The sequence below is a fragment of the Cystoisospora suis genome (genome assembly GCF_002600585.1).
Source record: "Cystoisospora suis strain Wien I chromosome Unknown contig_6573, whole genome shotgun sequence".
NCBI classification, from domain to species: domain Eukaryota; phylum Apicomplexa; class Conoidasida; order Eucoccidiorida; family Sarcocystidae; genus Cystoisospora; species Cystoisospora suis.
Genome location: NW_027159360.1, coordinates 1 through 15,696, shown reverse-complemented (window position 1 = coordinate 15,696; position 15,696 = coordinate 1). Strand labels below are relative to the sequence as shown.

The following is a 15,696-nucleotide window of genomic DNA, read 5'->3' as shown; positions in this document are numbered from 1 at the left end:
CTTCTTCTACTCCTCCTCCTCCTCCTGCTCCTTATGAAGAAAAGAAGAAAGAGTGAGACTTGCTACAGTTAAATATCTTCTATCTAGTCTAGCTGTATGTTGATATGAAGGTCCCTCTAGAGATTTCATCTTACTTAAGAAAGTTTATGAAGGCCTTGAAGTAAGATGTGGTTAGAGTGAATTTGATCTCTCGGCCATAGCGCTTATGCACAGCCTCTTTGAGAAGATCACGTAAGAACTGCGGGAAGCTTTGTTCCTTATCCAATTCACATAGAAGATCTCCTTCTTCTCCTAGTCCAAGCTCCACATAGTCTCGGCTGATGCATGCATGGAAGAAAAAAGAGAAGAAAAGAGACGAAGAAGATCCCCCCCAATGAAACACTTCAGTAGGTTTAGAAAACTCCAAAGAGAATGAGCGAAGTCGAATAGTAGGAGTAGTGGGCTGTCTGTCTGTACACCTCAAGAGGAAATATATAGATCGTTAGATAGACAGGTTGGAGATTCGTGAAGAAAGAGAATGGACGGAAGAGAGAGTTGATCTTAAGGCATGTAGGTGAGAGGAAAGAAGAGGAGAAAAACGTCAGAGATGTCTTCTTGTGTATGGAGAGCAAGATGTATGATCCATCTGTTAAGCTAGGTATATGGACAAGCAGTACTCGAAGACTTTGAAGATCTCCAACTCCTCGAATGAACCAAAATGGCAGGGTTAGGACGGGGGGTATGCATGCACGCTGGTAGAAAAAAGGAGGTGGACGTCTCTCTTTCTCTCTCGAGACACATACCTGTACGTTGCTTGGAATAGAGACTGGGGATGCATACCTTCATACACATACATAGAGATTGATAGATACATACTTATACATACCTAAGTATGTATGCTTTACGTTTCACACGAATACAAACATACATACACATATGAAGACCCATACAAAGATATATCTGTATATTCTCTAGATACAACGGCATATGCGTACCTAGACACACAAACGCATGCCTGTACATACACCCAAGTATACATACATACATACATATACATACATACATCTATACAGATACACAACTGGTATGTATCTCTATGTAAACGCGTAAACAACATATATATATATATATAGATATATAGGTGTATACTTTTGTATGTACATATGTTGAGGAATACGTACTCAAATGCATGCATATATATATATGTAGGGGTCTATAGATGTGTGTGTATACATGGAGATCGATCGTAAGAGTGTATCGATCTAGCAAGAGAGAAGTGACGAAGCCTCCACTGGCAATACCCCTAGAACAAGAGACACCCCTTCTCACTTCCTTCAGAGAAAGAGAGAAATAAATAGAGAGAGAGAGAAACACTTTTGGTAGCTGTAGGGTTTCCCTTCTTACAATCCATTTCTTCGTAGATGAAAGATGACCGCCATGTCTAGTATGATAGATCCTATATACTCATAAAGAGGACTATTGCGAAGCTCAACTTCCTTCATATTTTTCTCCATGAGTTGAACTTGCTTCTTCTCCGAATATAAGCCGGAAGGCGAAAGACCTCCACCTCCTCCTCTAAGGAAACTGTCTTCTTGTGAAGAAGCTTGATTTGTTTTAGTGTAACTATCATGCATGTGACTCCCCGTAAGAGTCTGACTTAAATCCCCTAAATTACTCTGAAAGAAAGAAGAAGACGACGAGGAGGAAGAGGACGTCTCCTCTGTACCTCCTGCAGGTCCTCCTCCTGCTGTCCCACCTCCACTTCTTTGCCACGCTTCAAAAGACTGAGAAGAAAGAAGAGAAGAAGAAAAAGGATAGAATAAAGAAGGAGAGAGAGAAGAAGAAGAAAGTCGACTAAGTGCCAAAGCAAGAGGCGAGGAAACATAGGAAGGACTTGTGTTTAGGGACGTAGGTAATGAGAATATCTATGTGAATGCATGCATTGATTGAACAACGTAGATGACTATGAACTACATCTGTATGGACCGTATCTCTCTATGTTCTAGATCTCTCTAGCAGCTAGACATGTAATCTTATCTAGGTCACCCTGTACCGTCTCACTATCCAGAGCCATCTGTGTCTCCTCATGCACGCATCCAGACATCTATGCATACACATATGAATATATGCAGTGAGAGAGAGAAAGACAGATATTTATGTACATGTATGCACCTGTATCGATCTGCGCTCAGCTATCAACTTCCTCTCGATAGCCCTCCTCCACCCACTACGGAGAATAAATAAACACATATACTGCATCTAAACGAAGCTCGGGTGTATGTACAGCACATGCTCCACGAAGATATAAAGACTTAAAAGATTTCCGTAAAGGAGAAGAGAAAACAAGACCACCCCTCGCAAAGGGGACAGATCGAGGGGGAGTGCACAAGCACCATCACATAATTCTTCTTCTCGTTTTGGCATCTACCTTTCTACGGTGGATTCTTTCTCTTTCCTTTTCTGTCTAGGTATGTACGTGTGTATAGATATGCTTCTTTAGAAGACAGGCAGGAAGTACGGGATAAACTTCGATGTATCGCCTACGAAAATGTATGAATATACACATGTATGCGTGTATGTACGAATATGCATGATGACATATGTCTAAATACGTAGGATGAAGATAGTACCTACGGCTACGTATGCACGTACGCTCGCATATAGATATATATATATATCTCTATATATATATAGAGATATGCAGATCTGTACGTGTAGGAAGAGGAGGTGGGTGGTATGTTAGAGAGAGATGCGGACGTACTTCTTGTACTTTTTGAATGAGAGAGGAATTTTTCCTATGAAGAAAGAGAGGGGAACTTTTAATGAGGTTGAAAAGATGAAGAAGAAGAGATTCGTATACCAAACTATTATGAATTAAAATGCGCTTCACCCAAATCTTCTGAGAGAAGAATCACATACACCACACACGCCATACAAACTACAAGATAGATTAAAGATACAGAGACTAAGATAGCCACATAGGTAGGTAGATTACAAATAGGCAGATAGAGATGAGAGAGAGTGAAGGAAAGACATAAGAGAGAAGGAGGGAAAACTTCCCCAATGGATTGAAATGTATAGAGAAAGATGTCTATGCTCGACTCACACAGGCACACGTACGGACACATCGACAAAGATGTCCATAGAAAGGTATATATATATATATATGTAAGACTATAGGTATCTGTTTGAGGGACATGACGTATGTCTTATCAAATCAATCTCCAGTCATATAAGATGAGAAGATGAAGAAAAGTTTCTCCTTCGTCTTCTTCCTCTCGTTGTTGAAAGAATTTGAAGAGCGAAGAGAAGAAGAAATGCCAAGAGAAGGAGAAAAGAAGAGGAAGAGGAAAGAGTCTGATCAAGAGCTTGAAGGGTAGCGATAGCGATAAGAGTAAGAAAGATGGACCGAATGTATATAACTTTCTCTATAGATGCCTAATGTGTGGAATGATACCTATACAGATAGGTACGCTGTCATAGAAGGGGTATCTTTATACTTACACAAACTTCAAGAGAATATATCCATCTATATATATGTATATATACGTATATATTTATGTGTATATCCAGTGGGTGTATGTATATGTATATGTGTATGGAGTAGCTTGGGCCGAGTCTCTCGTCACGAAGGAGCGACGTGCCAAAAGAAAAGAAAGAAAAGCCGGGGAGGAGCTAAGGGCTAGCGCAAACGCCTCTATACACACCACGCAGACCTATACCACATACACCTCCATATTCGTATACATATATACATGTATAGATACTTACACATATGTGTTGCTCTATGTGGGTATTGCCAGGGGGGCGATTCTGCAGACTGCTGACGAAGACGTGCAATTCTTAAGATGGACTGTCTGGAGCTCTTCTGTCTAGGGAGAAAAGAGATAGAACTTTGCTGTCTGGCGCTTAGGGGAAACATAATAGATAGAGAGATAGATAAATAGATAGATGAAGAAAGAAGCAAAGAGATCCTCGGGTGACTGCCCTTCTTCTTCTTCTTTCTTCGTCATTCCTATGAATTGCCGTGCAGTCAAGAATTAGCTTGTGTGTCTCCTTCCTTTGAAGACATCTCTCCCTGAACTCTCTCAATTTCTTCTTCTTCTTCTGGCCTGAACGTTCCTCTGAAACCTATACTCCAAAAGAGCCCTTTCTATCTTGCATCTATCTTGAGCGATCGAAGAAGAGAGAGCGAAAGGGAGAAAGAAAGAAAGAAAAAGAGAAAGATAGGAAGAAAGGTGCAGAGGGATGGCTTACATGTACAAGGATGACGCCGAAGTGTTTGGAGATTGCATGCACCGCACTCCCGAGCTTATTCACTAAAGTCCAATTCTGATCGGAAACAAATAGAAGAAAACGAAAAAGAAGAAGACGAAAGAAAGAGAAAGAAAGGGAAAGAAAGAAAGATGACGCCAAGAAAAGGAAGAAGAAGAGCTGAAGAGAGCTCTCCTCTGCAGAAGAGAGAGGAAAGAAAGAAAGAGGTAAGTTGACAAAGAGAGAGACGAGGAAAAAGTAAGAAAGACAGAAAGAAAGGGAAGAGGAAAGAAAGAAAGGAAAAAAGAAGTGAAATAGAAATTTGACTGATACGGAGAATGCGTGTTTCATTCATCTCTTATATCTATCTCCGTATATAAGACGAGGAAACCATCGCTACCTTCAACCTTCTCAATCTTCTCTCTCTTTCTCTCTCTCACATCCCCAGGCAGTCTTCTTCTTCTTTTGCATCCTAGTTCTCTTCTTGATCTTGTTCTCTTTCTTTCTTTCTTTCTTTCTTTTGAGAGAGACGTGACGCTTACAAGGTCTGTAAGTTTATCTTCACGATGACGTATGGACCCGCCCATCTGCTCCACAAACACACGCTTCAACTACAAGCAAAGAAAGAAAAGAAAGAAAAGAAAGAAAGAAGGAATGAAGGAACTGATCGATCGAAAAGAAACAAGCTAAACAGAAAGAGAGAAAGAAAGAAAGAAAGAAGACAGAGAAAGAAGAAGCAGAAAGAGGAAGAAAGAAGGAAGCAAGACAGTACATTTATATATATCCATACGAACTCATCCATGTATACACATCTTTATGTATATATATATGTATACACATATATAGACATACATATACGTACATACATATACATATATATATATATATACATAAATATATATATATATATATATACATTGGGGCATACCTACCGATATGTGTCCGTGGCTTCATACATCTTATTAATACACTTCAAATCCCTTCTTCTACATACACTGGTCTTCACACATCTAGATTCATCCATATACGTTCCTAGACATACATACATATGCATAGATCTATAGTCATACATGTATATTCATACATATACACATGTAGACGCAGACAGATAGAGTTGTATAGGAGACGGGAGGTCGAAGGAGTGAAGAAGGCCTGTTTAACATGTACGTAACTCCCGAGAGATAGACACGAACCGTCGTGCTGAAGAGAAGAGAAAGAGAGAGAGAGAGGGGAATGCTTACGTATTTGATCAAAACTTTCTCTATCGCTTCCATCGAGACTTTATCTCCGAAAGAAGCTAGACAAGAAAACAAGGAGAAGCAGAAAGACACAGGAAGAGAGAGAGACTTTCATCCATACATCATTCTAGAAGCACCGAAGAAGAAGAAGAGATTTGAAGGTTTGGAAAGAGAGGATGAAAAGGCAGGCCATCACCCAAACAGACCCTCTGACTACTTCTTTCCTTCCTATCTCACACACTCACTCCCTCTTTCTTCTTCTCGTTTTCGACTTGATCTTTCTTCCATTATTTTTCATAGGAATCTTCTTCATTCAAGTGGAAAGCTGCTCTAGAGCACCTCACAGAAAGGTATGGAAAGCAAGGGTCATTCTTCTTCTCTGGAAAGTAAAATCTATCTATCTCTCTCTACACTGCGCTTTCTCTTGCATGCAGACGTGAGCGAGGACAGCAAGAAGAAGGAGAAGAAGAGCAAACAAAGGGAAAATACATACAGACATCTACACATAAAGGAAAGAGGAAGGTAGACATTACAGATTGGCATAGGAAGAGAGACGACGATAAAGACACATATATCTCTCTTTGTCTCTCTAAATGTATATATATCTGTATATGTATGCATGAATATACCCAGACACATACACGTACATATAGCATATCTATCTATAAACCTGGGTAGACTAAATGAAAGTGAGGAGTACACATATCCATAGATGATATTTATAAGTGAAGACGATAGAAATGCCTTGCTAAAGGAGAAGAAGAAGAAGAAGGAGAGAAGAAGAAGAAGGAGAGAAGAGGTCGTGGTGCTAGGGAGAGAGGCGTGACTTTTTGGCTGACCTTGAAGAGTCTCGAGTTTCTTTTCCATATCCATGAAAATCTCAAACGCCGCAGGCTTCAAATTCTGGCGCAACTGAAAAGAAAGAAAGAAAAGAAAGACAGAAGAGAAAGAGAGAAAAGAAATGTTGGAGAAAGGGGAGTACGATGATGGAGTAGTATGAGAGATGGAGACAAGAGAAGAAAACGAAAAGATGAGAGAAACTCGAGAGACTTGAAAGGAGATGCTATTCTCTCTCTCTCTCTTCCTAGGTATCTATCTTTATTCTATCTATCTCTCTCGAAAGAGCCGAGCCAAGAAGATACGTAAAGGTGCTTATCCACTTTCTAGTCATACATTTGTCTTCTTCTCTAGCACACTTATCAGCGTCTATACACATGAAACACATACATATCTATATATATCAATACATCGGTCTTCTTCACGTATATGTATATAAAGAGAGGGGGAGGTAGAGAGAGAGACAGAGAGAACGAGGGAGAGATGTATATATGATAGAAGCATGAGTACGTATACTATAGATGGAGGGATATGTGCCATGGAATTTCCTAGTGTAGAGACAAGCACAAAATGTTTAAGAGAAGCCTTCGATCAATTTGACGCGAGGAGAGATGAGGGAGATGTCTCCCTCCTCCTCCTCCTGCTATAATAGAAATCCATAGAAGAAGCAAGTCCCTCCTAAGCCATAAGTGCTAGCACAATCATTAACTCCCTCTATACAATATATGAGGCCATGAAGCCTTTCCCAAAAGAAGAAGAAGAAAGAGAGAGAAAGAATAGATGAAACTAGCTTCTCATATCACTACACAGACATATACATACATGCACTACGACCATTACACCCCAAGTGGAAGAGAGAGAGAGAGATGACTTGGATCCACAGACACTCTATCTTTCTCTCTCTATGAATGAAGAGATACTTCTAAACAAGGACTTCTTGCAGGGAGCGAGAGAAAGGAGAGGAAAAGAGAGAGAAACCGAACAAAGAGATCACACATATATATATATATAGAGAGAGAGAGAGAGAGAGAGCTATGTGAGAAGAGAATGAAGAAGTAGAGAAGAAGGAAGAAAGTCACGATAGTGATGAGAGGAACTGACGGATAGGCGATAGCGCCTCCATGCAAGCGGATCAAACATCTTTTCTTCTTCTTCTTGAGGTGACGAAACTTTCTGATCTCCTCCTTTCTTCTTTCTCCTCTTTTCTTGCGAATCTTCTCTGCAACACAAAAAGACAGAAAGGAGAGCCATCCGAGACACACACTAGTCGTCCTTTCTTCATTTGGTGCCTCATCTACTTCATCTCTCCTCCTCTCTCCATTTCTAGGTCCCTCTGTCTGCACCTAGACAGTGAGAGAGAGAGAGGCAGGCATATAGAGCATACACATATATCTGTCTGGTCTCTCTCTTCGTGCGGAGGGATCTATCCAGACGGTTTACGCATGCATATACACACTTACCTATTCATAAGAAGAAGAGACACAGAAGTTTATGAGCGAGTAAACTCTCTGGATAGATCTATCCATACGAGGAGAGAGAGAGAGATAGGTGTATGCGTATGCTCTATATATCTGCCTCTCTCTCTGTCACTGTCTACCTGTAGGATCCGCTACACATATACATATATACATACATGCACGAGGACACATAAATGCATATATATATACCTAGGTATATATAGAGGCATATAGGTACTTAGTATATAGATATACATAGCTACAAATAGACATACATGCACACCCATGCGTAGGCATGACGAGAGGATATGGAGGAGTTCGAAGAAAGAAGCAAAGGATCGAGGGATGGCAATAGAAACACGAGGAGAGCAGCTATCTTTCTTTCAACTCTCTCGTTTGCTCTGAAAGGGAGAGAAGAAGAGAAAGAAGATGAAAGGAAAGAAGAAGAAGAAGACTTGGATGTGTTTGGCATGTGGCTGATCGATGTTTCCTGTGTGTGCTTCATTTGCATGCAGCCTCTCTCCTCCTCCTCTCCAAGGGAAAAGAAGAAGAAGACTCACGCCATCTCTCACCTCACACATGTATACAAGAGGTCTACACAAATAGATAGGTAAACTAATACATCGACTTAAGACAGACAAAGGCTACTAGGGATGGATACACACATACATATAGATACCGAGGTAGATAGGTAGGTAGATAGATAGATTAAAGATCGATAGATATAGATAGACAGATAGATAGATAGGGGGGGTAGATAAGAGCATAGAGAGTGATATAGATACAGGTATGCATAGGTAAGAATGGAGATTTGAAGTGGAGAGAGAATGAGAGAGGAGAGGAAAATAATGAGCGAATAGCATAGGTCGGTCAGTCACTGAATCCTACAGATCAGATTCATCATCTGTTGTCGTTGTTGAAGTGGGGGAATCGAAGTCATCGCATATAAAATCTTCTATTGTATAGACATAAGATTCTTCTCCATCTTCATCCTCATCTTCTTCATCTTCTTCTTCATTCTGTGGATTTTCATCGTCGTCTTCTTCTTCTTCCTCTTGTTTCTTTCTTCGCTCCTTTTCTCCATTCTCATCTTCTGGATCAGAGAGAGAAGAGCCTCGTAGACCACCTCCTGCTGCTCCATCTCCTTCTGAGACCGATGGAGCAATGCCCTGAGAAGCAAGGGGGGGCCCCCCATCTTCAAAATCGGCTAGGGGATCGAGACCGAACTCCTCGAACTGTATGTACACCGCAAAGTGATGCATTCACACACACATGCAACAGAAGAGTGGCTAGACACACGAAGAGAAGATACTGCAAGAAAGAGAAAGATACAGACCCATGTCTTTTCTAGAGAGCAAAGACGACGAAGAGATTCAAGTCGAGTTGGGACTGAAGAAGATTCTTTCAGATTGGAGAGAAAATACTACGTTTCTCTTTGTCTCCTTGACCGGAGCTCATCCACAACGGAAGAAGGCTTCTCTCTATCCATCTATCTATCTGTATGTATATGTATACTCTGAAAGAGACGTCTATACATATGCATACGAATAGAGACACATGTATATATATATATATATATATGACGCATGTATATATACATACATATATATATGTATGTGTATGTGTGTATACGAATCTGTAGAATCCGTTGAAATATAGAGAGTTAGTTGTAGGGGGGATGCGTATTATGGCTGAGGCGGGAGATCTAGGCTTGCATGCAGTCTGAGAAAAGACAGGTAGAAGAGAAGAAGTTTAACAGAAAGAAAGAGGAGGGACGGAAGACTAGGCCCGGGTCCAACAAGCTTTGGAGATCTTTGAGAGACTCGAGAAGATCTTTATGAAGAAGACACATTACTATGTAGATCAAGACTACGAAAAGAGATCTAGACACATAGAGCTACACATACACATATATAGACATAATGCATGAATTCACCCCTGTCTGCAGTCCCATGCGGACACCTAGCAAGCTTAAATAAGACACGGTCTTTCCACGAGCTCGCGTCAACATTTTAAACAAGACGTCTATAAAGAAGAATCTTCTGACTCCAAAGTTCTCCTTTCCTCATCATCCTCTTGTCTACAATGACACATAGAGATACAGGCCCCTACACACCTGTCTGCCTCAACATTCTCTCCAGGCCCCCGCACCGTGGTCTCACTACTACTAGTACTTATTATGAATGAAAGCACTCCCCCCCTACCATGATCATGACTGTTGCTTCTCTTGCTCCTATGCCTACTTCTACACCTACTATTCTTATTCTTGTCACTCGTCGCCCCGCTACTACTAGTACTAAGTATGACTATTACGCCTCTTTTTCCTCCTCCTCCTACTACTGTCGCTATTCCTACTACTATGACTCCTGGTCCTCCTCCTCCTATGACGCTTATCATTCATCCTTCCTCGGGTTCCACTCCTATGCCTACGACTCCAAGATGTACGTTTTTCTGCTCCTCGCACTAGGCCCCTTTGTAAGACTGCTTTGACTCCTCTTTCTCTCACGGAGATCCACACGACAGTAATGAACAACCTCATGCAATGCTACGGTACACTATGCCTGCTTCCTCTATGACGTGGAGGACCTTCTCTTCACGAAAGGAAGATAGATAGATAGAAGGAAGGACAGAAGGAGTGAGAGAGAGAGAAGGACCGAAAGGCGGAGACACCTTCTCCACATATCATAGAGTTATGAAAAAGAAGCAGGAAGATAAGAGAAAGAGAGAAACCCTTCCGCTCCATCAGTCAAGTCAGAGAAGGAGAGATTTGAGGCATGATTACCTCTTGGGTCTCTGAAGTGTCCAATTTTTGAGATGTATAGACACTCGAGATTTCCGAGTTCATTGACGTCTACAACAATATCGTAGGGATCAAATGAGAACTTGCGATTACTATCTGGGCCATAGCCTTCCCATATGACATGGTCTCCTGGCTTGGGGGGAGTAGGTTGTCGAGCTGGGATAGGAGGGAAGAGCCACTTTCTCCAATGTCTTTCTTTTTCTTCATCTTCGTCGGTATCTTCGTCATCTCCCCCGGCACCTGTATAGACACCCGAAATGTTATCAGGGTCCCCCATGGTTGTCACACAATAAGGCAAAGGAGGGGATTCGAGGGGGTACCATAAGATAAACTTATAGTCAAAGGAAAAGTTCTTCAAGGGATGCTTTCCTAAGATAGCTTGGATCTTCGGATCTCTTGTAGGGATATGGTAAAAGACAGATCGATGCACACCTTCCCATCCTTCTCGTCTTCCTTGAATTCTCTCCCCTCGGTCTTTTCTTCTTCTTCTCCTGCTATGAGGTGATTCACCTCCCCCTGCAAGAGAAGAAGAAGAGGATGACGTCATATATCTCTCCCGTGCTCCTCCTTTTCTCCCTTCGCTCTTCTCTTCTCCACATCTCTTCTTATTGTAATCTTCTTCTCCCCGGCTATGAGTACTGTTCGGACAAGGGCCGTTTCTCCGGGTAGTACATGTTGCGCCAGGGGGGTGGACATTGTTACTACTACTGCTACTACCAGCACTACTACTACTACTATTTGCAGGTATTCGAGAGGGAAGACCATGACTGTAATCTTCTTCTGCTTCTTCTCTTCCTTCTCTCTGACGCCGACCGTCACGATGGGCGTAGGGAGAGAAGGTCTTGGAGTTATTCGTTGCATTGTAAGCAGAAGGAGGAGGGAGGTGAGAAGTCTTGCACACACCTGAGGAAGAATGACTCCTAGGCTTACTCCCTCTTCCTCGGTTCCCTGTAGAAGAAGAACAAGAAGAAGATAATCGGCGAGAGACAGAAAGAAGCTCGACAGCAAAGGGACAGTCTCTTCTTGGAGAGGAGGAACAAGGAGAAGATGAACGGCGATGACGTTCACTTGACGAAGAAGAAGAAGGAGAAGAAAGATCTTCATCTGAAGAATAACCACCTGCTTCTCTCTTTCCCCCTTTTTCACCTTCTTCATGGTCCTCTCTCTTTCGACAAGAATCTTCTCTTCTTCTTGTTCTCCTCATCTCTTCTTCTTCTGTTGAAGTATAACCTCCATCGGTAGATGCTTTCTGTTGATTAGCAGAATGGAGATGACGGGGGTCGCTCTCTCCATGAAAAGAGGAAGAAGAAGAAGAAGGGAGAAGAGAAGAGATATCTATATCACGGAACCAAAGACTAGGTTCTAAGCCATTGGGATGAGGAGAAGAATAAGGGATAAGAGGCACGCAATGCTCGACCCGCCACTCGCCTAGGAAAGGCGCCGACCCTACGACGCCTAACTGGGCGTTAGGAGGAACAAAGGCTATCACACTAAAGCGAATTATCATCTTTCAAAGAGGTCTTAGATAGATCGGAGATCAATAGATATATAGAAGATTAGAGATAGATTGGATATAGACAGATCGATTGAAGATAGATGGACAGATCAAAGACAGATAGGCAATTGAAGATGGATTAAAGATTAAAGATAGATAGATAGATAGACTAAAGATAGATAGATAGATGCTGAAAGAGATAGAAGGAAAACAGGAGTGCAAGAGGTAAGGCGACGAAGGGGAAGGAGGTGAGAGAAGGAAGAAGGCAGGGACGACGATGTGAGAGAAGAGATAGGCAAAGATCGATAGAGATCAAGATAGGTAGATGCCAATAGATGGAGACCGATGGAATAGATACACAAATAGAGAAAGATACATCAATAGACAGAGTTTGGACATGGAAGAAAGGATAGAAGAGATGAAAGAACACTGAGTAGACGACGGAAGTGCTAGATGGAAAAGAGAGACGGATAATAAATCCACGGGCAACATCAGATGATGAGAAGAGGATGAGGAGGAGTAGCCCAGCAGCTAGACCTTCTCCTCTCTTTGTGATAAGGACAATAAGAGGAACGAAAAGAGTAGAATCTGAGAAGAGTTTTAAGAGACGACAGAAAGGAGGAAAAGGAAAGACTTCTGAAAGATTAGTCCAGTTGAATCATAAGAGTGAATGAAGAAAAGGACAAAGGGAAAAGAAAAGAGAGAAAGCCCCCCCCCCCTGAAATTTGGCAGTATCTAGGTATCTTCCTTGACTCTTATGACGGATAGAAAAAGAGCGAGAGATGAAGAGACTCCCAGAAGAAGGACACGAAGAAACATAAACAAAGACGTTTCTTTTTTGTACGGAAAGAGGGACATGAAGAAGATGGAGAAGAGAGAATGAAAGAGACAGCGTCCGCTGCCCCTTGTTCCGATAGGTCTGACTTCACCTTCGCATCACTATGCCATCCTTTCTTTTCCGAAAAAGAGAAGATAAGAGGAGCATATCGCAGGTTGTAGAGAGAAGGAGAATGAAGGAATGAAAGAGGCCACCAGAGGTTTGGTGCTGCGACAACGAGGTTTGCTTTCAGTACGGCAAGAGAGACTGGAAGAGACAAGAGAGAGGAGCGAGAGAGACGACAGCAGGAGCCGTTGCAAGAAAGAAGAAGGAGAAGAATGGGGGAAGAGTGTGTAGCAAAGATAGAGGAGAAAGAAGTGAGAGAGTGCAAAAATACATACAAGAGTGTCTGAAAGAGGCTCGAGAGAAAGATAGAACAGAAAAGAAACTTGATACAAGAGCAAAGTGAACGGGGCGGAGTGCGAAGCTCCAAGAGAGAGAGAGAAGAGACTCGACTGAGACTTTTGACCGGTTTCTTAGTCCCTGTACAGGAAAGAAAAAGCAAGCTCACACATTCTTTTATCTCTACTGCTGCTTGACATACAAGACCAGCAAGTTTATCTATGAGAAATGGGGTGACTGCGTCGGTTCTCACAGTTGCCTGGCCGCGCGGTCAAAAAAGGCGAGGCGTATACTATACACTGCTGGAATGTACGTACACCCGGTGATGAAGACAAATGCCTCCGCGCGTATAGACTTTTACAAAAGAGAGAGATGGGCACGTTCCTGATAGTTTCAGAAAGAGGCGGGTCTTTCATTGATCTTTTCCTTCTAGCAGAAACACGATACCGACGTTCCACGGCTTCATGGAAGGAGAAAGAAAGGAACGAGAATTCCGATCACACTCGATGTAAACAGCGAGTTCTGCTGTGTCGCTGGTCTTGTCAAGTCTTAGCGTGGAGTCGACGCCATAGTAGGTAACAGCAGTTACCGAAGATGGATCCACAGCTACTTGCTATACACGCAGGGTCACCAATACCTCTTCTTCGAGAGAACTTTCTGTTTTCGGAGGATGCTGCGCCCGTCCTGAGGAGATGGGGAACTCGACGCAAACACGTGAACACAAAAACGTCGGAAGAGGTGCTGTACAAGAAAGAGAAGACAAGGTGAAAGAAAAGGCAATAGGCAACTCAAGCATACCGAGGGGATCGGCGGGGCGCTTGATACTGCTGCCACGCTGATGTGTTGAAGAACAGAAAGAAAAGATCCCTTTCTGTTCGTCTCTTGAAAAGCGATGAAAGAAGGTAGTTTCCAACGCCTGATACCGTGTGCAACTTACACATCTACTACCAATCGGCGTATGTACACTGGGATCTACTGTGAAGGGAACAAACCGACTTCCCCCCTCGGCAGCAGCGGCAGAGTCTTCTTCCTTTCCGCCATGGCATGATGACGTAAATATCCTTCTCTCTTTCTCTGCGTCGCAGTCTTTTTCGCTTAGGAACAACACCCAAAAATGAAGCGTTTGAGTCAACGAGCAACAGGTCTGCATAAGAAACTCGGCCGGTGCGAACGGAGAGAGCGGATTTCCAACACGCAACACATCTGTGCGGAGCAAAAAAGTCCCACTGCCGTCCCAGCTAATGAAGACACGTCAAGAAAAGAAGAGGGAAAGGAGCGTGGGATCTCAGCACATACGCAATAGCTTTGAAATAGAGTATTGTGTCGTATTATGCAACCAATCCTGAAGAAGACATGAGAAACAAGACGCTTGCAGCATTGTTCTTGAGAGGCTTTCATTCAGCTAGCTGATCTGACGACGGCGAACGGACTGCAGGCAGAAACGTGTGTAGAGACAGTAAAGAAGTCAGTCTTCTTCCCTGCCCTCCGCGCGCTCGTCTCACCGGAAAAGTCGCAATACCGTTCACGCAAACTTGAAGCCGTTCAGACTGTTGTTGTCTGGTTCCCCTAGTGGCAAGAAATTGAGCTACAGCAGGACCGAGGAAGAATGTGGCTGAAGGAGACCTTCTCCTACACGCCGCTAGCAGCTTTTACTGAGGCAGTACAGTCATTGCTCTCCACTACTTGTTATCACCCCCGAATACCTAGCTTTGTTGAGGTTCTGTGCTGTTCTCTCTAAGGTTTATCCGACACGCAGCGAGCTACTCGATCGCAACACTCATGGGCAGCGAGCGACCCCAGCACAACACTAGGTAACAGGTTGACATCTCGGAGCGAGAACCAGCACCATTTTTGGTTGAGCAAGCGAAAAGTTCGCTCCTTGCGCTCTCCTTTGCAACTGCATGTGGGATAAAGACCTTGTCTCCGTAATAACGTCCTTTCTTTAGTTATCATCGGTGCACTAACCTCTCGAGAGCCGCACGCCGAGACAGGTTCTTCGGCCTGTGAACTACCTGGAGCTTACGCGAACGAAGTCAATCATCCAGACACACACGGGCGCGGGTGCAAAATCCAGCTGCTCACTGGTCCATTGTTGGTCTTGCGGCACTCTTTTCGCAGTATCCGATCACACTCAGGGTGTTACGTGAACGGTAGATCATTCGAGTGTCCCGCCAGCACAGGTTGAAGAACCGGCTTGCTGGGCGGCCTGCTGGAGCGGCGATATTAGGGACTTTCCTGTTGCCCACTGTCTAGAAGCTAGAGGTACTCTCTACTAAGGTCAGGCGGTGCCTGAAAAAACTGCGGAAGTGGTTGTTCAGTGACTGTCGCGCTACCCAAACACTTTCAGTTCAGAGAGGCGAACTTCCCGGATTCGCCGACCCGTTGTCTGGACATCCGGTGTAACGCCCGCGCTTTGA

The 15,696-nt window shown here is 43.1% G+C and overlaps 2 protein-coding genes across 2 annotated transcripts in view; both read right to left on the bottom strand.

Annotated features, from left to right (window-relative positions):
* Nucleotides 1-9,000, bottom strand: part of CSUI_010029 (uncharacterized protein) — a gene marked incomplete at its 5' end in the record, with an annotated part of 11,513 nt that extends 2,513 nt beyond the window's left edge. The window contains 9 exons of the mRNA XM_068070136.1: nucleotides 135-317; nucleotides 1,384-1,763; nucleotides 2,741-2,878; nucleotides 4,237-4,311; nucleotides 4,776-4,844; nucleotides 5,475-5,530; nucleotides 6,311-6,383; nucleotides 7,410-7,527; nucleotides 8,654-9,000. Coding sequence (XP_067917889.1) covers nucleotides 135-317; nucleotides 1,384-1,763; nucleotides 2,741-2,878; nucleotides 4,237-4,311; nucleotides 4,776-4,844; nucleotides 5,475-5,530; nucleotides 6,311-6,383; nucleotides 7,410-7,527; nucleotides 8,654-9,000 — 1,439 coding nt within the window. The remainder of the gene's footprint in view (nucleotides 1-134; nucleotides 318-1,383; nucleotides 1,764-2,740; nucleotides 2,879-4,236; nucleotides 4,312-4,775; nucleotides 4,845-5,474; nucleotides 5,531-6,310; nucleotides 6,384-7,409; nucleotides 7,528-8,653) is intronic.
* A 1,593-nt stretch (nucleotides 9,001-10,593) lies between these two features.
* Nucleotides 10,594-14,584, bottom strand: CSUI_010028 (serine threonine specific protein phosphatase; the record flags this gene model as incomplete). Its single annotated transcript, XM_068070135.1, has 1 exon — nucleotides 10,594-14,584. A coding segment is annotated over exon 1 (1,479 nt), but the record flags the coding sequence as incomplete, so codon positions are not given.
* Between the last annotated feature and the right edge of the window lie 1,112 nt (nucleotides 14,585-15,696).